Genomic DNA, 27,931 nt, shown 5'->3' on the forward strand with positions numbered 1-27,931 from the left:
CGCATCGCCTCGTCGATGTTTCAGCTTGCTAATCGCCGGCGTCGATGTCAACGTGGGACCTGCCGACAGCTTGGAGTGCCCTCTACCTCAAAACGTCATTGGCGAGCAAGAAACTCAACTGGGAGGCGGCCGCTAAACGTATCCGTGACAGCACCAGTGCACCACCCCAAGCGCTTGTGTTTTAGGTTGCAATCAGGGATTTTTTTGTCTCCAAAATAAAGTTAAAACCTTCAGGCTTAAGTTGCAGTTAACTTGCACAGTATTCTCTATTAATATAAAAAACGAACTTGTATTATCCAAAACAAATTGCGATCGAGTTGACACTAATCAAATTACTACTAATACAAATACATGATTTCCATAGAAATTCGATTCCTGTAACTGCTTGGCCGCTTGTTATAACTTGGGGCAGGCCACTAAACCAAACAAGTAGTTGCTGGGAGTCCTTATGACTGGATGCGTTCTCATCATACAAGAAAAGGGAACAACCGAAGCAACATTGTCCAGGTAACCGAAAGAACCAGAAATTAACATCGGGCACTGAGATCCCTTTCTCGAAAGCAAAGGATGTTTGCTAGCTCAAATGCGCAAAAGTCATGAAGATGAGTAGCAATTTTAGCCCTAGAAGAAAAGATAAAGTATCAGCAGAAAGGAAATATGCTGCCTTCTCCATCAAGATAAAATGCCAAGCAACAAATTGCACGAAAATGACAGCTCGCACCCAAAACAGCAAGGATACAGAGCAACGCTGGAATAGGATAACTAGAGCATTACTTATCTTTCACACAAATGGTTGCGTACATGACGTGCATCAGAACAAACTGCTAACAGCCATATGCAGCTAGAAACAATGCCCGCTATCATTGAAGAAATCTTGAGAAACTAAATTCAAGTAAAGCAGAGACAGGTACATATATAAGAACAGAGGACATGATCTAACACTACCTTGAAACTGCAAGATGGAAATTATTACACTGTTGAATTGACTAGGGGTCCTGCCTGAAATTTATTACGCTGAATAGACAAATTGAAGAAATGCTTGAGAAACTAAATTCAAGTAAAGCAGAAACAGATATGCATATAAGAACTGAGGACATGAGCTAACGCTAGCATGAAACTGAAAGATGGAAATTATTACACTGAATAGACACTACCATGAACTGAGGACATGATCTAACACTACCATGAAACTGAAAGATGGAAATTATTACACTGAATAGACAAAGGGGTCCTGCCAGAAATTTGTTACTCTGAATGGACAAAGGACTAAGAAGGAAAAAGGTGAACCTATACAAATAAAACACACAGCAAAAGGTGAACCTATACAAATAAAACATACACCAAGGAAACAAATGATCTGGGAGGAAACAATCTCAAGGTAGCCAACATGATTAATGAAATAACTGGACTAACTAGGTTGGGAAATCAGCCGTGTTGCCAACTGAACAGAAGTTCATTTGAAGGAACAACTGAACAGAATTTCGTTTTCAATAGTACACTACTGCTACAACCAAATAAATGAGATCGGTTGTTGCAATGATAGTTCAAATGAACATTGGTTATAATTAGTTTTACCACTATAAGCTTACTAATTGCAAGGATGGAGGTGCTAATATGATTAACCCATTCATACACAAGCGGTATGCCAAATGTCACCAGAAAATCACATGAGCAAGCAATCTACTCCACCTGCTTTAAATTTCTATACAATTAGCACTAAATTTGCTCTAGCTACTCATCATATAGTAGAACAGACATCAAACAAGTAAACTAAATTCCCCAATTATACCATCTAGTCTTGTCATCATCTTGGGAGAAAGCTAATACAATGCAAAACCAATTCTAATCATTCCTTCCCTGATTCTATGACAATGCTACATACAACAACGCCGATTGACCAAAAAGGACTCACCGCCAAGCAGACACGGTGAGCAGCGGCCGCTTCTCCCATGCCAGGGACAAGAATGCTGGTGGCAGCTCAACAAGTGAATACTTGTACTTTGCATCGTAGTTCCACAGCAAAAAATCAGCCTGGCTCCTGGCGTAGTTGCTGAGCTTGACGGGCTCAAAGCCGCACCACTCCATCAGCGTCTGCCACTCCCTGCTAGCTGCCATCCTATCTGTCCTCTCCACGCCTTCCTCTGGTCCAACAGCCCTCCGAATGCGCTCCCCAAACATACATCGCTCCACTCTCACCCTTTCTGGCGAGTCCCGTGCCATCGCCACATCCAATGACTCGAACACTGGCTTGTAATAGCACAGTGCGTTGGCAAAACGGTCGACGAACCCAGCTCGGTTCAGACTAATCTCATACTCCCCGAGGGTAACTACTGATGGACGAAGTGATTTGGCGAGCCGAAGGACTCGCCGCACCCGCTCATCAGAGTCGCCAAGAAGGTGGTACAGCTGGAGCATGAAATTGACTGCCACGGCCTCATCAGGCTCAACAGAGAAATCCGACCGATCCAGCTCGTGCACTGGCCGCAGCAATGGGACAAACTGGAAGTCCACCCCGAGAAGCTTGGCGAAGTCGCGGAGACGGGCACTGGTTGCGGCGAGGGAGGCCGCAGGCTTCGGCCCCAAGTACGGTGAGGGTACACCGGAGATACGTACCCGGGATGGCTTCCCCTCGGGGCGAGTGGCGAGTGCCTGGAGCAGCGCCGCCCATTGGATACCCTGCACGATCCCGAAGTCAACGATATGGATCTTGGTCGCCGTGCCCGTGGCCTCCAGGATGGCCTGGTTGGCGGTCAGGTGCGCGAATTTGGAGTACGGGCAGGCGTCATTGAGCGTCTTGTAGCAGAGCGTGAGCTCGTCGGAGACGAACCGCGCGTCCGACGCCGTCGAGGGTTGCGCCCCGCCTCCGCACGCAAGGCGGCGGGCGAGCGCGTCCGCGAAGTAGAACGCCACGCGCTCCGCGGGGTCCCCATCGTCGGAGGCGGCGGCGCGCACCTTCACGAGCTCCACGGCAGCAAGCGCCGGGTCAGCAGCGGCGGTACGGGAGCAGGCGAGGAGGGACTGGAGGACGGGCTCGGAGCAGGACGCGTCCAGTGAGCTCGAGGAGGAACACGCTGCCGGCGCGGCCACTGCGGCAGGCTGGGGGAGCGGCGCCGGAGCTGCGGCCTCGGGCTGGGCCGCCACGTCGACGGGGGGCGCAGCCGGGGCGGGGACTGGGATGGGCGGTGGCGGGGTGGTGAAGATGAGGCGGTCGAGGTCGGAGTCCGCGAACGGCGGGTCCCCTATGAAGCTGTCCATCCACACATCGGAGTCGAAGTCCGCGGCGGCGGCGAGGTCCGAGAACACCGCGTCAGCCGCGGACGCCCCGACGAACGTGTCGGAGAAGAAGTGCTCCGAGTGGGCCCACGCGCCGCCGGCGTACGGCAGCGCGGCCGCCGGGATCTGGCCGTGCAGGGGCGCCGGGGCCGTCGGCATCTGCGGCGCCTGGCGCGGCGGGAGCTGCATCGGCGGCGGTGGCAGGTGATGGTGGTGGTGCTGCTGCTGCTGTTGCTGCTGCTGCTGCTGGATCACCTGCTGCGCGATGGCCATGAGGTTGCCGCTGTCCGCGCACATGTACGCCATGGCGCTCCCCGCCGTTTCCGGTGGGCGAATCGCGGAATGGGTGGGTGGGGAGCGGCGGGGCCGGGGGATTCGGCGGTGCGGGTTCGTGGGGAACGGAAGGGAAGGGGAGAGGGGGGGAACGGCGGAGGTGAGCGGCGGCAGGGGATTTAAAACAGTAGGGCGTGAGCGCGTGGGCTCTGGCGCACTGTGGTGGCTCCCTCGCAGGCACTGTGCAGGGCGCAATTACGGGTGTGTCCTCAGGCGTACAGAATCCTAGAGTGGAGTACCTGCCTGCGTAGAGTAGAGTAGTGTACTGTGCAAGTGTGTGTATGTAGCGGTGGCTTCCACTTTGGTGGCCGCCGCTCGCCGGGACGGACGGCCCCAACGGTAAAATGGGTGCGAGTGATGAGGGTGATGCGGCTAGGCTTGAAGCCTTGAACTGCGCTGTTCAGTGTTCAGGTATGGCTTGCTAGGATCTTCCGCGGCGGGAAATTTCAGAACTCAGCTTGTCACTGTAGCTCCAAACCAGTATTGAGAACTGTTTGGGTGCAAAATAAAAATCTCAATGAAATGAAGTGAAACCATTTTAATTTCCTTCCAGTTGCAGATCTAAATTATTTTTTGTCTAAACTGGATACCCAAATGTTGTTTTCATATATTCCGTACTAGTGAGACTTCACTAACTTGTTCCCTTTGATTATGCCCTTGCTAATTATAAATGCTCCCACTTCATATAAACAAATGTGTTGTACTTGTAGTATTACTCTCTCATTTATACTTTCATTCAGCATATGTGATGATGTAGCAAATCAATAACAAAAAGACAAGAGAGGGGTTTCCGCTGCATGGAACCACATGGTCATTCTTTCTAACACATTTATTCCTATAAAAAATTGTTGTTTACAAAAAAAAAACAGCACATTATTGTCATGCACTACCATAACCATCAGTCATATACACGTATTCTTGTTTGGCATTTAAAAAATATAAATATGAAATCTCTCATAAGAATTGGCCTGATAGATGCATGGTATTATGGCGCTTTAGCATTTCGATAATTTACATAAGTCAATGGTGTCTACATTGGAAACCCCAAGTAGCATTACCTTTGGTATGTGGATAACTTGTTTATCTTGGCTACGGATGGTGACTTTGTTGTATTTTTTAAAACATATGATGTATGAGAGTAACAAACACAACAACAACATACATAATAACCCATATAAAAGTTAATTGAATTGCCAAATCGGATACATTAAGTTGTTTTCTCGACAACAATTCCGTAAAACGGTAAATCTAGCATAAGTCATAGATGTCACGCTTGTTTATAACTTGGAAGGTACTGCTCATGAATCATTGCTAAATTGGTAACAGGTAACAGGCGATGCGATGCCACCATAGTTAAAAGAAAAATACAACAACATTTTTTCATCATTTCATGCTCTTGCGCATGTTCAATCCTCCTCCTGCCAAGAACAAATTAGTGTCACCCATCTCAAAATAATCAATAACCTTGACTTGTAACTTTGACAAGTAGGAAGAGATTTTCCCACAAAGAGAAACAAATTCGCAAATATCCTGTGTTTTCGGAGCAACATCAGACAGTGTACATCACACTTCACACCAGTTCCAAAATCAGGTGGGCTGCTAGTTTTCTTCGTCCAGATACCAGATATCATCTGCACCAGTTGTTCGTGCGCCGGTCAGGATACCCGGTGGAGTAGCGATTGTGGCTCTGGTGCCGGGCACAAGGGACAACGAAACGGTGAAATGGCCGGACGCCGCGCCGATCCAGACTGCAGTCAGTCAGTCAGTCTCCAGCTGCCTATCCACTTGCCACTGCACGGCTGGTTTCACAGAAGATCTTCCAAACCAACAACGGGGCCGGTGGGACCACCCTGCCACGCCAACACGACGACCGTTTCCTCCCGCACACTGGCGCCCACCCGTCCGTGACGTTTCGCTCCCTGCCACCCCGGACAACGCGGAACTGGGCCCCACCTGCCAATGGGACCCAGCCAGAGGTGGTACGCACAGCGCACGCCCGGGCCGGGCAGCGGACCCGCCCGGATCACGGCGCGCGATCGTGGCGGCGTGGCCATCCTATTCCTTCCTCCCTTCTTCCCGCCGTGGCCGCGGCCGCGGCCCGCGCCGGCGTGCCGCGCCCGGCCTTGCTGCCTCGGGACGCCGCCGCGTGAGAAGTAACCGAGCGGTTCCCACTGTTCCTGACGGCCTCGCGCCCGGCAGTCGGCGGCCCCCACCGCGCTGCCGCACTGGCGCAGCGGCGCTCTGCGCGGAGGGCCGGAGCCGGAGGGAAGGGAGGGACGCTCCGGGACAGCGCCTCCCGGCTCGGCCGTACGTGCGAGGTACAGGGCTTTGACTGTCCTGCCACGTCTGATCGGCTGACACGCCTACCCGCTACTCGTCCTGGGTCTACGTGGCGCGGGACCCGGGGTCATAACCCCGAAGTTAATGCGGTGGAACAAACAAGTTCTGGCCATCGCGCGGCCGCTTTCTGCCCCCCGAATTCCGGACTGGCCGTAGCTGCGAACTGGTGATAGGCCGGCCAGCTCCTGCTCGTTCGCGTCCAGCCAAACTCCAAGGAAACCACACGGACACGGCCACTCTTGCTCGTGAAGGAGTTACACGTGCAGCAGAAGAAACGGAGGGGTCTCCGATCCTGTAAATCCATCACGGACATGGAGATGTGCCGGGGCTGGGCGTACTGCCGCGCCCCACGTCGACGCTGTTCCAAGGACGAGCTCGAGGTGAAGCGTCAAAGGAGGCTCCTCCCGGTCATGCCGTGTTCACGCTACACAGATGGTGCGCGCACTGTGCAAAGGGCTCGATGACCGCCTCACAGGCGTCGCATTGATGATCTTGCCCGCGCTGCTGCCTTGCCGTCGGTCGCACGGCGACGACGTCCGCGCGCGAGGGGCCGCGGCCGGAGCTGGCCGGACAGGTTCCCGGCCCGGCCGGCCGTCCCCGGACCCCGGTGGGATGCTCCAGAGTCCAGAGCGAGCGCCGCTCGCGGGCGAACGACGCTCGAAGCGGCCCCGCCGACGACGTCAGCCGCGCGCGACGCGAGGCCCCGGCGGGCAATCTCTCGTCCCCCTTGTCTCGAGATCTGTCGGCTTCCTTTTCCCGTACCCTTTGCGGCACACGAATCTAGGCGCCGTCTGCCCCTTTCCAGTTTCTCCTCCTCGCATTCCACGAGCAGACGCCAGCCGGATAACGTTTTGCCGACGCTGACGACGACAACGACGGTACGAGGACGGCAATGTAACCACACCAGTCGCCGCCCGTAAGCTCACACTGTGCCAAGAAGAAAAGAAGATTAACTTGGTAACCACTTGTTTACATTGTTTGAAGCACATGATTAGAAAAAAAATAGCAAAGGGAAACGATCGTGGCAAGGCAATCATCATGTCTAGCCGTATCGGAACCAGGAGAGATGAGCCCCCTTATCTAAAGCACGCACCACGGACGATCGATCTCGCTCCTAGTCCTACGGTCCTCCCACACACACACAAAAAAAACGAGTGTGCGCCCTCGTAACCTGATCGTTTTTACACGTGCGCCGGTCGTGCGGGTGACGTGTCTACCGGGGCCTGAAAATGATTGTGCCGCGACTTTGAAGGCCAAATTACGTACGCTGAACACCAACCCCCGGTCAACAGTGGTTTTTTTATAAGCGTTTGCGCTGTTGGGACGTGGATCTCGAGCGGCGACTATACCTCCCGCGAGCTAGGGAAAGCATGCGTCCGGGCCTACGATCGGGTCTCGTTAATTTCCGGTTGATCGTAGGAGGGGCTCCCTACGGTCGATCTCCCGATCGTTTTTTTTCATTTTTAGTAATTTTTTTGTCGTTTTCCAATTTTGGAAAAAATTTTGTAAGATAAATTTTGGAGAGAGAAAATTTTTTGACAAAAAAGTTAGAACAAAAATTTGAGAGACAAAATTGAGAAATTTTGAAAAGAAAAATTTTACATTCAGAACAAAAAAATAGTAAAAAAATTGCATAAAAAAAATGCTTATAGAAAAAAAATTGCATCTAAATCAAAAGAAAAAAATTGCAAAAAAAAAATTGCCTGGCGCGCGGCAGCTCGCCGCACCGCCTCCCCGCCGCGGCCCCAGTGCCGGGGGGCGTGGATCCGGAGCCCGCGAGCCGCTGCCGCCGCGGATCCGGGGCCGCCGGAGAGAGGCGGAGGTGCCCGCCGCCGCGGTGCTCCCCTCCGTCTGCTCCGCCGCCGCCGCTCGCGGAGCCCGCCGCCGCACCGCTCCCTCCGTCCGCTGCGCCGCCGCCGCTCGCGGAGCCCGCCGTCGCGCCTCCCGAGAAGCCCGCCACGCCTCCGCGCGCGCTCCCTGAGGGGCGGAGCTCGCCGCCGCCGCCTTGGGCGAGATCCCGGGGGAGCTCCCCTATCGCCGTCGCCTCGCCTCCGCGCGCGCTCCCTGAGGGCGCGGAGCTTGCCGAGCTGAAAGAGAAATAGAGAGAATGGAAGAGAGAGAGGCGGACGGAAAGGATATTTGTTCGGCTGGGAATGGGGAATGATATCACGTGGGTGCCGGGGCCCACCACGTGGGTGCTAGCGCGAGTCGGTGGAGTCGACCGTGAGTTTAGAAACTCACGGTTGACTGTAGAATCAGCTTTGCGCCTACGACCCCGGCGGGGGGGGAGCGAAGGAGCACCATGATTTGGTCTTCCCCCAGTTCGCAAGTTTACTTGGCACTCGATGAATTCGGTCGCAATCTTACTCGCTTGGGTTAAACACAGCTCATTTTGGTGAATTATGCACGCTTTATTTTTCTTTCGCCGGCTTGTGGTTTTCTTACGTCCTTTCCCTCCTGAAATCGGCAAAGCGCAGCACTTTGTGCATTCGTGACTCGCGACGACTCGTGGTTTCCGTTCGTTACCACCCGCGATAAAAAAAGGGAAAAGCTAAAGCACACCCGAGTGTTTCTGTCCGTCTCAGCACTCGATTTTGTGACCGTCTGATCGCTGGTTTTGTTTGCTATTGTCTGTCCGATCCATCCAGCTGTCCGCTGATCTATTGTGTATTTTATTTTTGACGATAAGCTGGTCCCACATGGCAGGATCTCCACCCAACACACCACGTTCATTCTGAAGTCGTCGTTTCATTTCTCCTTCCTCCGGCTCGACCGCTCGAGAGCGGCGATAGGCATCAGTCTTTAGGGTTCGTTGATTCAACTCTGCTTTTCTGCTTGTTCTTTGGCTGATTCCATTTTGATCTTATGTGTCTGATCCCCCTTTCTCCCAATCGATATAGTTTCAGTTGCGGATTTTCAAGGGCTGCGCCCAATGCGATGTGTATTTGTCTTGAACTTGTGATGAATCACAGGTGATTTTTATGCAATTTGTTGGTTTAGATGTTTGATTCGCTTGTCAGATCTGCCCCTATCTGTGATAAGCGGTTGAATCGTGTTTTGGTTTCTGCACAGTTTGGGGATCGATTGCTTCCTAGGTTATTTGGGGGCCTGAATGAATGGTGATCCCCCCGTCCTTGGAGGGGCAGTCAACTGAATCGACTTTTTATAGTATTCTATCTATATAAGGTTGGTATATCTAATTAGTAGGAATGCTTGCCGATGTTTATGTTCGTGAGTCAATTAGATAGGGGTGGCTGCTTCTGTAGGTCACACTTTTTTCTTCATATTCCTGGGAACATTTGTAGTTTCTTGCCTAATATTTTAATGAGATTTTACTATGCACCTTTATGTATGAGTCTGTTCACTTTGATAGTCATTTTATATCCATAGTCTTGCAGATAGACGGTGTGCTCAATCCTATTATATGATTACATTTCCAATTGGTGTTAGTTTGTCAGCATGATACATGTGTTATGATATTTGCACTATTTCCTACAGTTTTGCAAGTCTTGCATTGTCTTAGCCTTCCTGAGATTGGGTAAGATCATAAATCCCTTGCATATCAGAAGGCTTCCTGCAATAGTATGCTTAGCAAATTTTGTGTAGCATGAATTCTATTATGTTTTTTCATTATCGTTACAAAGTATGCTAATCTGATTCATACAATGCATTAATTACACTATCATTTCGATGTAGTTTTTATGTGACTATAATTTTATAGTCTAAAATGAGATTCTGTTTCAGAGAATAGTAAGTGCATGGATAAAGGTCTTATCTGACTAATTGTTATTGTTATATCATTAATTACACTATCATTTCAATGTAGTTGTGGTGTAAATAATTACCCCACATAGGTTTGAATCCTTTTAAAATTTGATTTTCTAAATTTACAGTTAGCACTTACTATTTTTACACCATTAGTTACATTGTCATTTCAGTGTAATCTAGGTGTAAATGATTACCTCCTTAGGTTTGAATCCTTTTAAAATTTTAATTTCTAAATTTACAGTTAGCACTTACTATATTTACACCATTAATTACACTGTCATCTAAGTGTAATCAAGGTGTTAACCATTTTCCCTTTTATGTATTTGAATATGTATTTGAATTTCAAAATGGTCCTGCCATTTTATTTTGAATTTTGAATAATTTTATTTCCTAACTAATTGTCTGGTTCCTTTTATGCAGAGCGGATTTAATGTTTTTGTTGTGAATTGATATCCTGAGGTTATCATGCATCTGATCTATTCGATTTGCTTGATCCACTCCAGGGTTCTTCAGTTTCCCCTTTCTTCTCTTATTTTCTTTTGTTTTTGCTTGTGGATTTGGATCATTTCATTGTGAATTTTTGGTTGCTAGCATCCATCTGATTTGATTTGCTTGATCATTTTGTTCATCAGACCGCATCATTTCACAAACCTCTATCTCAGCGTTTTAGTTTGAATTGTTCATCCTGTTCTGTGCTTTTGTGCATGTCAATAGGAGCAACAGCTCACTCTTTTTAGTGGCACATTTTTCTTTTTTGCAATCTCATGCATTCAAGATTGAAGTGTTCAATAGTTATTGGCTACTCATTACCTTGGATTAGTTTATTCACTTGTGCTTATTCATTTTATATAATTTTGCATTACTAATACGAGAATATGAAGATCTTGTATCTATCTTTTTGATGTATGGAAATATAAGTAGTACATCCATATGTATATATGAAAATTTTAAATCTTACACTACGAAATCCAGTTAGTTATTATATAGATGTTTACAGTTCTATTTTTGAACTTACAGTTGGATCATATAAAAGTTACAGTGACTTGAGGACTGTAATTCCTATATAATGGTGGTGTAACAGATCCATATATTTGCAAGGGCTATGAGATCCCCTCTGGTTTAATATGGGACAATTTCATTTGTTAACTTTGTTATAGTAAAAGTACTTGCTGCACATCTACTTCCCATTTGGATCAGCCTAGTTTTTTTCCTACTATGAATTCAGAAGCTCGATGTCTCCATATGTTGGATTTTAGTAAGGCCCCTAGAAATTTAAATATTTGGAATCTGTAGAAATATTTCTAAAAACTTTGATCTGTTTGCTCCTAAAAATTCCAAGGTCACTCTACATGGTCATTTTTTGTTAAACAATAGGGAAGATCCCTACTGGATCACTCCACATGGGCTTATTGGTGTTAGGCCACTTGTTTTGCCTTCTGGATCACTCTATATGGCCTTTTTGTCTTTGGTTCTTCAGATGGGAGATAGGTACCTGTAGACCTGCCAGAACATTTTACCACTTCATAGGCATATGCTTATGTCAAAGTATATGGTTCTCCTAAAAACTGTATAAAGTTAATTTTTGTTGGCCCATGATTAGTTGCTATTTTCATATCTGTGATGTTTCACTAAGTACCCAAACTATTTTTGGCAATTGACTGAAGCTAGAAACAATGTTACCATTATATTTGCAAATTTGTCGTATGCATCTTATGGGTTCTGAACTTTCAATCAAGCCAAACTATGTATACTTTAACTGGCCATAGAAATAATCTTCTTTCATATGTACATTCATGATTCATTTAGGACCCAAGTTATATTTATGATTATGAATATGTATATTTGCCATTTGCATATGTGGGGTTTCACTCATTAGATAAACTATGTTATTTGACTAACCATAGAAATATTTTGAGTGTTTGAGTTTTTTATTTGATATTTGCATTTTTTGAGCTTCAATTAAGATTCAATCTATTTTTTTGAGAGGTCATAGAAATAATATGAATTTGAATTTTGTTCATTGCATCTGTTTGGATTGACTTAGGATCCAAATTCAGTGTTTTGATCCAAGTGAAACTTTTATCCATCGAGCCGGCCTCCAGCTATGAAAGCTTGTCGGGACATGCTAGTTGATGGAGTGTACCTACTGGTACAGTGTCCTTGTGGTGCTGCACTTTGTGAATATATATGAAATCTAGTGTCAGCGGATACCGGTTGCATTGTTTGTAATCTAGTGCTGATACAGTGTCCTTGTGGTGCTGCACTTTGTGAATATATATGAAATCTGGTGTCAGCGGGTACCTGTTGCATTGTTTGTAATCTAGTGCTGTGAGGTTGAACAAGCTCATGGCTATCCGATCATAGTTCTGTGAAACATGAGTATAGCTATCGTATATGCTTCTCTGTCAATGTGATTTGTGTTTGATTAAATTTGAGAATATATATTTGTCTAATTGGATGTCTGAGATGTGAAATATAAAATTTGAAATTGTCACAACTACAATACACTAGGCGACAGGAGCAGCTGCACCTGTACCATTAGTATGTTGGTTCTAAATCGGGTGCTAGCTTCCCGAGAAACACTCGATTTGTAATCTGAGTGCTTTGAAGTGTCAAGGCAAACCAAAATGCTTGGGTGTTTAATCCTTCCAAAACACCCAAGTTACAGATAGACAGATCCAAAAAAAAAGGTTGCCCGAGAAAAGACAAAAGGCGATCGCACCACCGAGCGCAGCAAGTCCCCAAAGACGGAGGCAAATCCACCGCCCCGAAGCCCCCCAAAAAGCGGAGCTGAGGTCAAGCGGCGCCTTCACACCAGGGCCACGGCGCCCCGCCAGTGCGGGGGCGCGCGCGGACGTCGCAGTCGCCGACCGTCGCCTCGCCAGGTCTCGGCGCCGTCACCAACCCGGCTGGCGCGACGTCGACGCCCGCGCTCGCTAGCGCAAGTCTCCCGGTCGGTCAGGTGCTCTGGCTCGCGCGCGCGCGTCCCTGTCCGGGATGCGCACGGCGCCACTCAGTGGCGTGGCGTGGCGTGGCTCTAACTAGTCTCGTGGTCTCCGGGACTCCCAACTACCGGGTGCGCGACAAAGTCGGCCGTCGTGTTCAGACCTCGTCGCGACGCCGTCGTGCGGCTGCCTGGCTCCACCATCGGCGAAGACGGGCGACGAGCCGACGAGATGGGGGATTGGGGGCCGAAAGCTGCGGCGAAGACGTGCGGCTGCTGAGACGCGCGCGGCTGCCGCGGACTACACTACTACCCTAATCCTGGATTATTCCTGATATTTCTCAAGGAATTTCATTTCGTTCCTAATCCAGTAATCCTGGTCGTACAAGCAAACGTTGCTGATCTTGAGTCGCTGAGATCAGTTCTCCAAGTTTTGGAGCCGTGCGTGGGCGCCGCGCGGTTGACAAACCAGCGCGAGCGTGACAAGGTTTTCAACGGCGCGTCAGGCGTTGGCACGTGTGACAGACTCATCAAGTTAAAATGTTTAATTAAGCGTAATCGCCATCATTTGAACACATCAGACGTATTAGCTTAATTAAGTGTAATTTGACAGGCTGTTTCCAACCCACCGACCGATCGAAACACACCAGAAGTCTCGCACGAAGGCGAGCGCAGAAGGTACCACACGATATAAACTTACAAAAATAGTAAACTACGTTAAGACTTTTACAAAACAACTTTAAATTTAAAATTTACAAACGAAAAGATAGCAGCAAAAAAGAATCTAACTTACAGAGCATTTTTAATAGAGAATAAATAAAACAAACTAAATCAATCGAGAACTACCGAGACATGAAGACAAGACGCCACATCGAGCCCACCGATATGACACCTAATTAGCTCCTAAACCTGAAATAGGGTAAATAACAAACCCTGAGCAACTGATACTCAGCAAGACTTACCCGACCAGTGGGTATAACTTAGCCCACATACCTAGACATGCAAGACCTTTGGCTGATGGTTATTTTGCAGAAAACAGCGACTAAAGTGAGTCCTTAATTTCCATATTTTAGCTCCAGATTCTATACAAATTAACCCTAATCTACTATTTGCATAAACAAACTATAGCAAACATGGTGGTGCAATCAAGAATAATTCAATATGTTCAACATTATATATATATATAACTCACATTCTAACATTTTGCTACGATGCAGCAAAGAGATCAATGCCCTCATAACCGCGAGACACGACGAATCGATTCGATTTAACGTGGACCTAACCAACACGGCACGTATAATCCCCGTCGGACCACACGCACCAACCCTTCCCCTCCCCGCCTCGAACTACAGGACCGCCCCACCATCATATGGTCAGCCGAGCTCAACATGAGACCACCAAAAGTAATACATGCATCCCCATTTCTCTGCGACTACTCAACTACCCCAGGAGGTGAGATGGAGTCCTGTACTTTCGAAGCAAGGCGGTACTACGACTACCTCCTACTAGGGTTGAAAACGGCCGGGAATGGTCGGGAAAACATCCAAACCGTTGCTGTTCCTGTTTTTTTTGCCGGGAACGGAAACGGGAACGGGAAAAGCGGACGGGAAAACGGAACCGATATTACAGGATATTGGAAACGGAACATATCGGTCGGGAATATGTCGATTACGATCGGGAATCGGTAACTCAAGATGGAAACATCATACATGTAACGACTCAAAACATTTAGCTCGACACATAGATTACAACCAACCATCAATCAAATGCAAACAAACATACTGTCATGAGATAGTTTGATGAACATAATGTCGATAGGAACATAACTGACAGAATGCCAACAGGCAACATAGGTTACAACTTACGACACATGCATGCAACAAACATACTGTCCCACTGTCTCCATCAAACCATGACCCACACGACACGACACGACACGACACAGTTCAAATTTCAAAGGTCGAAACCTAAAAAAAACATGCCAACAGGCAACAGATCACAACTTTCAAGCATCAGTGCATACGCTCTAGCCTCTAGGCCTCTACTACCGCATTCCCCCCTCTGATAAGCATCACAGTACCAGTATGCTACACAGTCCACAGAACACAGATTAATAGATTCACATGTTCTACTCATCAATTAGCTGATGTTAGAGTCCGAGTAGGAGCAGCAAGATTGGTGGTATGCACCACCAATGGCAATGGCGGCTCTAGGATGAGCCGACGCTGGGATGCCGACGAACCAGCAGCTGAAGCAGAAACACATCCGGTCGGTGGCTTCTTTGAGCCTGGTGCGCCGCCGGCCGTCGATTCCATGTCCGGAGGGGTCGGGTCATCGTGGACTCGGCCACTCGGGGACGCAGGGGCACTGGGCGTCCGGGCGCGCACAGCGCTGGCGCTGGCGTAGCGCCTGCTAGCCAGGGAGGCTGAGGCAGGGACTTCGGTCGGGTCTCCGGTGCGGCCGGCGGCTAGGATGGGTGGGGGAGGCGGAGGGGAAGGAGGGATGACTGTGGGTGCGGCCGTGCGGCGGTGCACGGGCGCCTGGCGAGTGGCGGGCGGCGGCTGGGATGGGAGGCGGAGGCGGAGGACTACTGCGGGGTGTGGTGCGGCGGGGTGCGGGCGTGCGGGCGGCGGCCAGGTAGGGAGTGGTGGCCGGTGGGGGTGGCCTGGTGGTGGTGGAGGACACGATTAGGGTTTCTATTTGGAAGGGGTCTTGTTGCCTGTTGGGCCGGGCCGAGAGGGAGTTGTGGGGAGGGCGGGAGACCGCTGGGCTGAATTTGGCATGCAGGCTGAAAACGGGAACAACCGCCGGGAATTTCTGTATGTAATATGGTAACCGCGAAAACGGTCCAGAAATGTCCTCTCCTGTTTCCGTTCCCATTACCGCCAAAATTTCCCATTTTTTCCTGTTCCCGTTTTTTTTTGCCGAAACGGTACACGGTCAATTAATACGGGATTCGGTGCCGGTCGGGACGGGATTTTCCCATCTCGTTTTCAACCCTACCTCCTACTCCCGGCATGCGGTTAGTACAATTCAATCCCCGATCAGCACTGCCGACAACGGCCGGTCCTTAATCGACACAGACGGGACTAAGACAACCAGGAACCCTGTTCTGCTGTCATACCTATATATCATCACCATTCCCGTCCGGTCTTCAAATTCCATATCAACTTCCATATCTCATGTACTGGAATATAAATATATCCTAATTCTCGCGAGTAACCGGAAATTACTCGACTTCTAAATATCCTATATCTCGCGAGTGACAAGAAATCACTCGGCTTCTACCGAGAATTATTAAGCATAGCATTTATATCGTCCTATACATACTAGTATAAACTCAAGGAAACCTAGGGATCATGCAACTAGGGTTCCAAACAATTCCTAAACCTAATACACAAGTAATAGAGACATATATATGTGTCATAATTTGAAATAATAGGACATGCACCGGGGCTTGTCTTTCGGGCTGCTGCTCAGAGCTAGAGTCAGACGGGCCTTGGGCCAGGTTCTCACGCCTCTCCCCCTGGGCTCGATCCGGCTGCTCCTGTGGTGCCGCTATCACCTCATACACGACGTCCTCAATGGCGGATGCTACACGAATGCATATGAAATAATTGAGTGCAGCTCAATGATGCAACTATTATACTTCAACTGGAATGCCCTGCGGAATGTCCGTGCCCAAGTGGCAGACCGTCCGCAGTACAACTCTGCCGACCCACCAGAACTAACTACCTCTCTGGACAAATTTCAATCTATACGGAGGACCGTCCGCTCTAATATAGCGGACTGTCCGAAGTTTAACTCTGCAATACCACCAGAGGCAACGACGCATCTGGACAAAATTTTAATCTCTACTGCGGACCGTCCAGCCCTACTTGGCGGACCATCCGCAGTTCACTCTGCCAATTCCACCAGAGACGATAACGTCTCTGGACAAAATTATAGACTATACGGTGGACTATCCGCTCTCCAAAAGCGGACCGTCCGCAGTTCAACCCTGCGGAACCCACCAGAGACAACATCGTCTCTGGACAAAGTTCGAACTCTACGGCGGACTGTCCGCTCTCCAATAGCTGACCGTCTGCAGTTCAATCCTACGAGAACACCAGAGACAACATCTTCTCTGAACAACTTCTAACTTGACCTGTGGACTGTCCGGCCCTCCTAGGCGGACCGTCCGCGATTCACTTTTGCAAACCACCCGACAGGCGGCAGTAAGCACGGCGGCGGCGGCGGCGGCGGCGGTGGCAGTTCACCGGCGCCTGCGGCGCACAACATGAGGGGGAAAGAGGACAGGGGGCCCAAGTGACTCACCACGATTCCATTCCCGCGGTCGGTTCGAGCGAAGGATGACCGAAGAAGCGGATCGACGGTGGAGCAAAGCTTCAAGCGGCTCCAATGGTGACCGGCGGTGGCGGGGGCGATTCCGGCCGGGAGAAACTGGGCTGGGGGTTGGGGAAGGTGGAGGAGGTGCCGGGGAAGGTGCTCGCGCGAGAAATCGAAGTATGGTGGCCGGAGGAGGGAGATCAACGGAAGGAGGCGACTGCGGCGCGAGCAAACGAGCCGCTCGTCTCTGGTTGAGGTGGGAATGAGGAAGGAGGAGATGACGACCGGGCCCACATCCAGCTAAATATCTGGGCGTTACTCTGGCGGACCGTCCACCGATCCCTAGCGGACCGTCCGTGGTTTTTCCTGGGTGTCACAGCACGTTGCTTGGGGCACTTGACCATCGCTTGCACCTTGTTTAGATTCAAAATTCAATTTTCAAAAATGTCACATCAAATATTACGATCTACTTTTAAAATTAAATATAAATAAAATAAAAAACTAATTTCACAGTTACTTGTAAATTGCGAGACGAATCTAGACATTAAACTGCTACAGTAACATATGATTTAATGATAAATTAAATAGATTTAATAAATTTGTCTCGTAGTTTAAAATCATTTATTTTATAATTAATTCACATTTAATACTTCAAATGTATACCATCAGTCCCGATCTAGTGGTCGATGAGTCACCCTCCTCGAGCAGGTTAATGCTCCAACCGCGCTTGTCTCCGCTTGCACGTAGCAGGGAGCGTGTCCCCGGCGTCATCTGCAGTGCACGCAGGTTACTGCTAGCTGTTTACCTAGATACAGAAATCGTGCGGGGCTACGGGCTAGTGGCTCTTCCTCTTCTTTTTTCCCTGGTGATAGGCAGTGGTTCTAGTGGTCCGTCTTGTCTCGTTCACCGGTCACGGGTGTCGACTTGTCGTCTTGTACGCAAAGGGCGTGTATGATTGATCGGGCGACGGCAATGGTCCGGTAGAGCGTAGTATAGTACTCTTACGCACGGTACGTGTATAAATGTACTGTATGTGGAAGCGTATGCTGCCGTGGACCCATCACGTGGTGGATGCTTGGAGCAGCCCCTGTGTCTGTGTGGTCTCGATTCAGACAATCTGTTACTTGTATCGTATTCGGGCCTACTAGCGGTAACCTTTGCTACACGGTAGACAAATGAAAGAGAAAAGAACACACGCCAGCCGCTAAACCTGTGGGCCGGCCAGACACACGCTGCATGAGAGCAGCTGAATTGCTCGGCTCGTCAGATTTGCCAGTACAGCGGAGCTATATGAACCAGAAGGCCGCGCAGTTCAGTTGGGCTCGGCCCAAATCGATATTCAAACAGATTATCCATTTGGGCCCCTGGCAGGCCATCCTCAGCGTTTGTCTGGCCGGCCCAAGGTCCAACAGAAGCCCACTCTCTCTCTCAAAAAAAAAAACAGAAGCGACATCGCAGCGGAGCGTTATCAGTTGAGTCATGCACGGTGTTTGCTTGGCTTATCAGCCAACCAACTAACATTACTGTTTTTTCATATTAAATCAGCATCAGTCACTAATCAGTCAGCAGTACTGTTCTTTCATAACAAATCAGCACCAACCATCAACCACAGTCAAACGAACTCAGCGCTGGGGACTAGAAACTCACCAATAAGTCCAATGGACTCATCACTCATGTGAAGCAGGAGCACATGAGATCATTTCATCAGTAAATAAACAAAAGGAAAAAGAAAAAGAAGCAACACAACCGACGTTTTCTGCCGGTGGCCAGCACAAAATTTTGGTCGCAACGATCAATCGGAAAGCCGCGCTGTTGCAACCCCCCCTGGTCAGTCCATGGTACCTTTCGACTTTCGGCAGCTCGACCAGCTCATCGATTCCAAAAGGGCACAAGAAAGATCTTGTGCCGGTGCTGGATGCTGGAAGTCCAAACGTCGTGGCGGTGAGTGATGAGTGATGACCGGTGACCTTTGTTGGGCTTCTGGGCACGTAACACTCTTGATTTCTTGCTCTCAGAGGCAAGCACCCAAGTGATGTCAGACAAGTTCCTGCTCCAACAAACCGTGCAAATCGATCGATTCAAACCATGTTCGTGCACCTACCGTACAAACCAATTACGCCATACTCCCTCCGTCCCAAAATAAATACAATTCTAAGGCTAAACATGCAAACCAATACATAGTTTAAAATTAACAAAATACCTCTTGTCTTTTATAAGAAGGATCTAGATAATATATTGTCTTTTTTTAAAAAGTCTTCGAAAACTCTTGTCTTTTGTAGTAGTTGGGTCAAAATAGCACTCTTTTGTGGGATAAATTTTAACATTTTGAGACGGAGGGAGTACAGCTGATCTGCACGGTACAGGCGTACAGCTATGGCGGGCAACGGGAGGTACAGGTATTTCCTGAAATTATTCGATAATAAAATAACTACGTCATCTCATGTATTTGCTGTCGCCGGAAAAAGAAAAAAATAATAACGCGGAAAAAAAAACACCGCGAGCCGAGAAGACGCAAAGCCATAAAGCCGCCACAGCTGGTAGGAAGCGGCGTCAGGGAGACGCACGCCGCGTGCACGGTGAGGAAGGAAGAGTGCTTGGGGAGAGAGGGGAATCGAGGCCTCGAGGGACACATCCGCGTGGCTTGATCAGTTGATCTCAGCAGCGATGGAGGCGGCGCTAGTGGAGCGGCTGGAGGCGGCGGTGGCGCGGCTGGAGGCCGCCGTGGCCTCCGGCGCCTCGCTCGCGTCGGCGGCCCCGCGCGACCTCGACGTCCCGGCGGCCGCGGATCCGGCCATCGTGGCCTACGAGGAGTTCGTCGCGGAGGCAGTCGGGCGGCTCACGGCCGCGGCAGAGAAGATCGGCGGGAAGGTGCTCGACGCCACCAAGCTGCTCGCCGAGGCCTTCGCCGTCGCCAAGGATCTGCTCGTCCAGGCCAAGCAGCTCCAGGTACGGGACAGGCGCGCTTCCGTCCTCACTTGATCTGGTTGCGTCGAATGTGCTCCGCGCGTAGATCTCCGGGTGTTCTGCCCATGAGATACGTGGGATTTTGGGGGAGCGACCATTGAGCTCATGTTTGGGGGCCATGTTTAGTATAATCCAGGTTTTGTTGATCACGAGTAGTGGCTTGATAAGATCATTCTGCTGGAGTGGTTTCTCTAGCATTGAACTGTTCAATGATTGATTTCGTACATATTACGAGCTATGCAGGCATCGGTGGATCTGAACAATGGGATGCTTATTACTACAATCAGTGAGCATTTTAAGCTTTCTTTTTGTGCAGAAACCAGCATCAATGGCTGATGCACAGGACTTCTTTAAGCCCCTAAGTGATGTTATCGCCAAAGCAACTGCAATGACTGAAGGAAGGAGGCCCGACTATTTCAACCATTTAAAGAGTGTTGTTGACAGTCTCCCTGCTTTGGCTTGGGTTGCATTCTTAGGGAAGGATTGCGGTTAGTAGATTTGTTCACCTGGGTTTAATCTTTTCAATCTAACACAAAATATGCCACTCATTTTGGTTTCCCTTCTGTGTAAGGCATGAGTTTCCCAACCGCTCATGTAGAGGAAAGCTGGCAGATGGCTGAGTTCTATAATAATAAGGTGTGCTTTTTTTTTCTGTGACCAGTTTGTATTTTCTTCCATACTATACCTTGGACATATATTCATATGGTTAAAATTAGACCAGCATTTTATTGAAAAGATTATCACACTTCTTCAGGACAGGTTCATTTCATATCGGACAAGGGGGATGTAATGAGAACATGTTGTGACTATATTAATTTTCTTCAAACAATGCTTTAGCATTTCTGTTAGCAGGGGTTATGCCATTTATGGTACCAGCTAATTAATTTTTTTAGGTATTTGATGCAGCTTCTATTAAATACTTCTCAAATGGCAGCGTTCTTGGCCATATTTATGTAACTATGATTCAAAGATTACCAAGTATGTCTAGTCTAGCAACAGCAGAGATGGGAAGTTTTTGTTTATCTAGTATATCCATTTTATATGAAATGTGTATTTGGTTATTTGCCACTTCAAATAACACTATCGAAAATATGCCACATACATAACCCAGGAAAACACATTGTCCTACTAATATTTTCTTAAATTTTATCAATGTTGGATATATGAAAATTTATCTTACTAAGTTTTTCTTACCTTTCATAAATATTAATATAAATAAACTCTAAAAGCACCTTTACTCCATTAATATACTTAAAGTTACAATATTGACTATATGAAAATTTATCTTTGTAGATTTTTTTAGAAGCGCTTTCATAGAAGTAAGATTTTATTAGTATATTGTATATATGGGTTATAGATTTAAATTTAGAAAGTAGCTGTCAAAGTTATGTTTCAAAGGAAAAATTCAGTAGCACTAGCACCAAAAGATAACTGCATCCTTCTTAAGGCGCAACTCTAGAACAGCTTATGTACACATAATCACTATCGTATGCTTTCTTTGCTGATTAATTTACTGCAATGCTCTATGCTCTTACAACAACAACAACAATAACAACATAGCCTTTTTCCCAAGCAAGTTGGGGTAGGCAATGCTCTATGCTCTTAGCAATTCAATTTTTTATTCTACCATGAAGCAATTGCATCTTTGCAATGTTCTGGCTGAGGTAGCATTACATCATTGTTTTCCCTTTTTAGGTTCTTGTGGAGTACAGAAACAAAGACCCTGATCATGTTGAGTGGGCTAAAGCACTGAAGGATCTATACATGCCTGGTTTGCGGGATTATGTTAAGAAGCATTATCCTCTTGGTCCTGTCTGGGGTCCCGCTGGAGGTGCTGCTGCTTCCCAACCAAAGGTTGTTGCTCCTACACCTAAAGCACCAGCAGCTAAGGCTCCTCCTCCACCGGCTCCTCCTTCAGCGCCTCTTTTTACCACCGAGAAGTCTCCGAAATCTTCACAGCCTAAACAAGGGATGTCAGCTGTCTTTCAAGAGATTAGTTCCAAACCTGTGACTGCAGGTAGATGGAGACACTTGTTAGGATATGAGGATTCCCTTGTTACTCTCAGATCTTATTAACAAACATATTAAACCACATTATTTTTGTGCAGGGTTGCGAAAGGTTACCGATGACATGAAAACTAAAAACCGTGCTGATAGAAGCGGTGTTGTCAGCAGCTCGGCTGCTCCTCCTGCAGCTCCTGAGAAGACCTCTCGTGCAGGGTCTTTCTCCTTCAAGTCTGGACCCCCAAAGCTGGAACTTCAGATGGGACGCAAGTGAGTTTTGCTAGTTCCTAAAATGGCACACCGTCTAGTATGTTATCTAAGAAATTGGGCTTAATGATTGGTAACCTGTAACAACAGCTACCAGGTGTCCACGTCCAAACCCAACCATGTCGATGTTTGGATAACATATTGTTTTGTTTGCTGGGTCTGGTTGCTGTAGCGAGCTGGCACGGATGTGCACCAAAATGGGTCCTTGGATTTTGTGCATAATAGGAAACAGGATGTGGAGCTTAAATTAACCTGTTCGTTTTTTGGTCAGGTGTAATGGTTTGATAGTTTGATTAGATTATTTATTTGATTGTATCAGAACTTTTAAGATGGAATATTGGAAGGTGATGGATGAAGTTAATTACTAAGGGTTATTTAGGTAGAGTAGACAGTTAGCTCTCTTAGTGTTCTTTAAACCTCATTACACTCTCCAAACACAGTCTTTCTGTCATCTCAAGCACACCTTACTTGCATTTCCTGGTTGCATCTTAAGCATCCCTCACTTGCATATCCTGATTGCATCCGTCATCTCAAGCATCCCTCACTCAGCAATACCTGCACACAAACAATACACCACCCTGTTCCAACTTCCCTTGTTTTTACTAACATGTACTTACGTGTTTACCATATGATGTCCATGTGTGTTAATATGTGTACCATCCCTTGTAACTTATGACAGATGGGTAGTTGAGAATCAGGTTGGTAAGAAGACCCTTGCTATTGATGATTGTGATTCCAGACAATCCATCTATGTGTACGGATGCAAGGATTCCGTCCTTCGAGTAAATGGTAATGTGTATTTTAGTTTGGATGTACACCTTTCTCTATGTTCTGGTAACTACAATTTTATAAGCTTTTTGCAGGCAAGGTTAACAATATCACTGTTGACAAATGCACTAAATTTGGAATTGTTTTCAAGGTTAGTAACTTGTTCGAGGCCAAGAGGTTCACAGCTAATTTGTCTTATGGTCCTGGCAACACTAAGTTAAGCTACTACTGTGTGTTTCAGGATGTTGTAGCAGCTTTTGAGGTTGTCAACTGCAATGGCGTTGAGGTCCAATGTCAGGTATTCAATGTTTTGTAATACCTTAATTTTACGTGTGCATGTATTTATCTTGTTTGTTTTTCATTTTCTGGGATCTTTTTTCACATTGTTTCCTCGGCAGCTACTCTGTTATCCTTTTGAGCAGGTGTCTAGGCAGTCTATTGTATGGAAAGTGTTTGATGATTGTTGGCCTATTTATGATCTCTAATTTCTTTCCCCTCTTTTATCACTCACACAGCTTCCTGAATTATGATGCGATGGCTTTCTTATTTGTAATGAATTCTTCAATTCTAAGGACTTAAAATGCCTTTCAGAATCTTGGTTATAATTTAGAACACAAGCTAATTATTCTTTCCTCTAATACACAAACTATTTTAAATATATTTGTTACATTTTCTACTTTCATTTTTTTCAACAACTGAACTTGTCTTTTACTCTCAGGGTACAGCACCGACAATATCAATCGACAACACATCTGGATGTCAATTATACTTGAGCAAAGATTCGCTGGGAGCTTCAATTACTTCTGCTAAATCTAGTGAAATCAATGTGATGGTTCCTAGTGGTGCTACCGATGGTGATTGGGTAAGATCTGCTCCCTACATTTGTACCTTTGGATGATTGTCAAGTGTTGAAATAATAGAATAAATGTGGCAACATGTCATTTTGCAGAGCATTAGATCTGCAGAGTGCAGACACTTATTGTTGTAGAAATACTTCCTAATTAGGAAGAAATAGAGTGGATGGCCAAGTAAATCGCCTAATCCTGATTTGATTTTGAAAGTTGGTTTTAGATGCCAGAATTAAGATGCTAGAATATGCTTCGTCACCGCCCCCCCTCCCCCCTCCCCCCTCCTGACATTCCTCATCACCTTGTTAGCCATATTTCTTTTTCCCTGTATTATGTAAAGTGTTGGTACTTGCTACCAATGCATTGCATTTAACTTGGTGATTTAATTAGCAGTTTTGATTAATAGCCTAGATTTTTGACACTCTGGAAGTCGGTAATTTGGGATGGATAGCCGTATTACTGTTCTGTTAGTGTACCAACAATCAAAAGCTTGTACCTAACTTGAGATCTCATGTAGGTGGAGCATGCTTTGCCTCAGCAGTACATCCATAGTTTCAAGGATGGGCAATTTGTCACGTCACCAGTTTCGCACTCTGGAGCGTAAATACAATGATTATTACTGCTATTGTGTGTGTTTGTTTGACTGGCATTGCCATGTTTGAAGATGATGGTATGCTGAGATCTGTAGCAGTTTTGGGGTCTGTTGCAGCACTGTACCGGGGCTGCAGTGTTGTTTTTGCTGTCGGCTCAGTGCTCGGTGTGTATGTTTTGTTTACACACTGGTTTGGTTTGGTGGTTCCGTTTGTTTGTTTGTTTATTTGTTTTTTTGTATTCCAGCACACCCGTTGGTGTATGTCTTCAACTGTTCATTCTTTGACACCTGATCTTACCATATTTCAATTGATGTGGACGGTTGCTCCGTGGAGTCACTTTTTCAGATGATTTGCCCTTTTACAATGTGACAGATGGCAACGCATTTATCGTACACTTGAATATTGAAATCTTGACGTGTTGCTTTGGATCGTGAAGTTGACGTGCTTGGATCGTGAAGGAGCCACACACTAGGAATACAAAAGTTGCCTCAATACATTGGCTGGGAAAAGCTTCTAAAATCTAAAGAGAAAGGTCATATTAACATCTGCAAAGCTGTGAACAAAAGACCAGCAATGATAGTTAGCACCGAGAAAGTGCGAGACGATTCGGCAGAACTATTATGACGGGAGCAAGCGACGGCAGCTCCCCTCGCCGTCGCAGTCCCCGGCGTGCAGGGGCCGGCAGCAGGCCCAGCCACTGCCGCCGAGCCCGGCTGAGCCGGAGTCACCTGCAGCAACGGTAGCGTTCTATCAGAACTCTGAAATTCGCAAGCGAACGAAACAGCAGCAGCTTGTATTGTAACGTAACCCCCACCTGCGGCTGCTGCCCTGGCTTTGGCAGCGCCGGCGCTGGCTGCACTGCCGTTGGTGCCTGCGCCGGCGCCATGCCCGGCCCCAGCCCGGCCGTGCCGTTCCGGACCAGCCCCGTCGGGTACGTCTCGGTGAGGCTGGTCTGGAACAGCCCGAAGTAGCGCTCCGACCCCTTGCCGGGCTTGAGGTCCTCGTCGTACACGGCGAAGATGTACGTTTCCACCGACTTGCCCGGCACGCGCGGCGTGCCGGCCAGGGACCGGAGGTGGGACACGAGGCCCGACACGAACGCGCGCGCGTTCTCCGCCGTGGCGCCGGCCTCGTCGGGGTCGCCCTTGTGCGGCCACCCGGTCTCGGCGACGACGATCTCCACGTCCTTGTAGCCCTTGGCGTCCAGCGCCGCGCGCACGGCGTCCACCATCGCGTCGAACATGTTGGTGTAGGTGAGCCCGGACCCGGCGTCCGGCCGCCCGGCGTTGGGCTGGAACAGGCAGAAGGCCAGCGTCTCCGGCCGCGGGTCGCTGAGGTACGCGAAGTAGGGGTACGGGTTGATGAGGAACGGCGAGCCGGTCTTGCTCAGGAACGCCAGGACCGGGTTGAGCGCTGCGTCGAGCTCCGGCTTGAACGCTCCGGAGGACGGCGGGTCGGAGCTCGCGAGCACGTCCATGGCGTGCACGGTGGAGACCTTGATGCTGGAGTTGGGCGGCAGCGCGCTGTACAGGTTCTGCATGGCCGGGACGAGCTGCGAGGCGAGCGACGCGTCGGCGAAGAGGACCTCGTTGCCGACGGAGACAGTGGAGACCGCCGGCGACGAGGCCGGGATGTGCGCGGCGACCCAGGCGGCGGCCGCGGCGAGCGAGGACGCGAGGTTGGCGATGTCGCCGTTGGCGGCGCCGAGGAGGAGGGAGATCCCCGTGCCGGCGAAGGCGGAGACGACGGCCGGGTCGGTGCCGTAGAGGCGGACCTTGGAGATGGTCGTGGACTGGATGAGGCGCGCGGTGGACGACGGCGGTGGGAGGTTGTCCGCCACGTCGCCGTAGTTGATGCCGATGAAGGATTGCGGCGCTGCAGACACGTTTGCCAGCTAGTCAGCGTATTGTGCACAACTGCACATCAACCATTAACGACAAGAATGCAGGCAAATCTCATAAAAAAATTAGACATCTCCATAAGTTTTCTTTTCAAAAAATCCAAAAGAAGTCAAATCGAACACAAGCAGTTGAGCAAATGTAGAAATTCAGTGCACAAAGATTTAACTGAATTTTGTCGCAACGAGGTGAAGAATGAAGAGGCAAGGTTTAAACTTTCAAAAATCACATGTCAAAACCGAAATCCCATGCGAAAAATTCAAACCGGTTATTAATCACGCCAAACAAACCTGCGAACTGTATCTGTATGTCAGTAGCGGCAGGCAGGCAGGTGTCACCGCGTCACTGCCCGGCGCTACACGTCGCCGTCGCATGATGTCCTGACGACCGGTGACTCCGCGACGCGGCCATGTTGACACATTGACGGTGGGATGAATGTGGCTCAGACGAAAGCTCCAGAGAATGCCAGCACGGCTGTATTCTACACGGGCATTTTTTCGCTGTCCGACAACGAACAGGGAAAGCCTGATGGAGGAGTCCAGAGAAGCAGTGGCTTGACGAGGGGAAAGAAGAGCGTCGCAGGGCACAAGACGAGATCCAGCTATCCGAGTTGGGAGCTGGAGTAGTTTGTACTCCCTTTGTATTAAATTATAAATCATTTCAAAAATTTTAAAGGGTCAAACTATCTCAAAGTTTGATCAAAATTATAGAAAAAATATAAAAATATATGACATCAATTAGATATACTATAAAAATATAGCTAACAAAGATTCTAATAATACTTAATTTGTATCATAAATAAATGTTATTATTTTGTTATATAAATTTGGTCAAATTTGAAAAACTTTGACTCTCCAAGATTTTTAAAATGACTTATAATTTGAAATGGAGGGAATAGCTGGCTATTAGCATATTCAGCTATGCTGAATTTCTCTTTGAGAATTGGGAATCAGCTTTGCAACTGGTAACCAACATTTGATGTTTCAGCAAAGAACAGAACCCCGATGAACTGACGTTCAACCCAAATCCCCAAAAGAAGAAAAAGAAAAGGAAAAAAGAAAGATGCCCTCGAGTGTTTCAGCAAGAGCAGAGTTGCGATGAACTGACAGAGTCGAACACAAGAAGACACTCACCTGCGAGAGGAAGACGAAGGAGCTGGACGACTCCCAAGAGCGCTAGCACGACCCACCCCCTCTCCGCCATCTCCACTGACCACTGTCCCTTCCCTCACACAAACAAACGGAGAGGCACGATCTGATCGGATCGGACGGACTCCGCGTGTCCCTCCGGCTCTCTGCTGCTTCTTATCCTGCGGGCTTCGGGCCCTCGCTTTTCCCGGCAAGGCGCGGCGACCCAGCCCTGGTCGGCCCTCCACCCCCAGGTTGCTTAGCGAGGAAGAGAACGAGGCAAGGAACACCCGGCGGGCGCTCTCGCCGCAGCCTTTTCCGGAGCAATAACAACAACAAGGCCGGCCGCGCAAAGCTTTCGCGAAAACGGGTGGAAAAGCAGAAGACCAAAGCGCTAAAGTCCCTCCGCTCCCGCTGAAAACAAAGCCGCCCTCGCGTTCCGTCTTTAGAACGGCCGGCGGTCTTGAACTGTGCA

General features: G+C 48.2%; 3 protein-coding genes across 4 annotated transcripts; 1 reads left to right on the forward strand and 2 right to left on the reverse strand.

Annotated features, from left to right (window-relative positions):
* Window positions 1-241: 241 nt before the first annotated feature.
* Window positions 242-3,703, reverse strand: LOC120691581 (SCARECROW-LIKE protein 7-like). 2 transcript variants are annotated; one of them, XM_039974678.1, is made up of 2 exons: window positions 1,913-3,703; window positions 242-621 (listed from the first exon to the last, which is right to left on the reverse strand). In XM_039974678.1, the coding sequence occupies exons 1-2, from the start codon at window positions 3,577-3,579 to the stop codon at window positions 528-530; spliced, it is 1,761 nt and encodes a 586-aa protein (XP_039830612.1). In that variant the 5' UTR covers window positions 3,580-3,703; the 3' UTR covers window positions 242-527. The 2 variants fall into 2 exon arrangements, with proteins under 2 accessions (XP_039830612.1, XP_039830613.1); XM_039974679.1 differs by lacking the exon at window positions 242-621 and having other exon boundaries at window positions 1,186-3,702.
* Window positions 3,704-19,526: 15,823 nt separating this feature from the next.
* Window positions 19,527-24,775, forward strand: LOC120688639 (cyclase-associated protein 1-like). Its single transcript, XM_039971036.1, has 10 exons — window positions 19,527-19,933; window positions 20,268-20,439; window positions 20,523-20,587; window positions 21,647-21,968; window positions 22,060-22,225; window positions 22,902-23,011; window positions 23,086-23,141; window positions 23,232-23,288; window positions 23,709-23,852; window positions 24,356-24,775. The coding sequence occupies exons 1-10, from the start codon at window positions 19,652-19,654 to the stop codon at window positions 24,440-24,442; spliced, it is 1,461 nt and encodes a 486-aa protein (XP_039826970.1). The 5' UTR covers window positions 19,527-19,651; the 3' UTR covers window positions 24,443-24,775.
* LOC120688640 (glucan endo-1,3-beta-glucosidase 7-like) lies at window positions 24,739-27,811 on the reverse strand. The gene is made up of 3 exons (XM_039971037.1): window positions 27,463-27,811; window positions 25,246-26,306; window positions 24,739-25,159 (listed from the first exon to the last, which is right to left on the reverse strand). Exons 1-3 carry the CDS (start codon window positions 27,530-27,532, stop codon window positions 24,965-24,967), a joined length of 1,326 nt encoding a protein of 441 aa, XP_039826971.1. The 5' UTR covers window positions 27,533-27,811; the 3' UTR covers window positions 24,739-24,964.
* Window positions 27,812-27,931: the final 120 nt, after the last annotated feature.

Source organism: Panicum virgatum, chromosome 9N (assembly GCF_016808335.1).
Source record: "Panicum virgatum strain AP13 chromosome 9N, P.virgatum_v5, whole genome shotgun sequence".
Lineage (NCBI taxonomy): Eukaryota > Viridiplantae > Streptophyta > Magnoliopsida > Poales > Poaceae > Panicum > Panicum virgatum.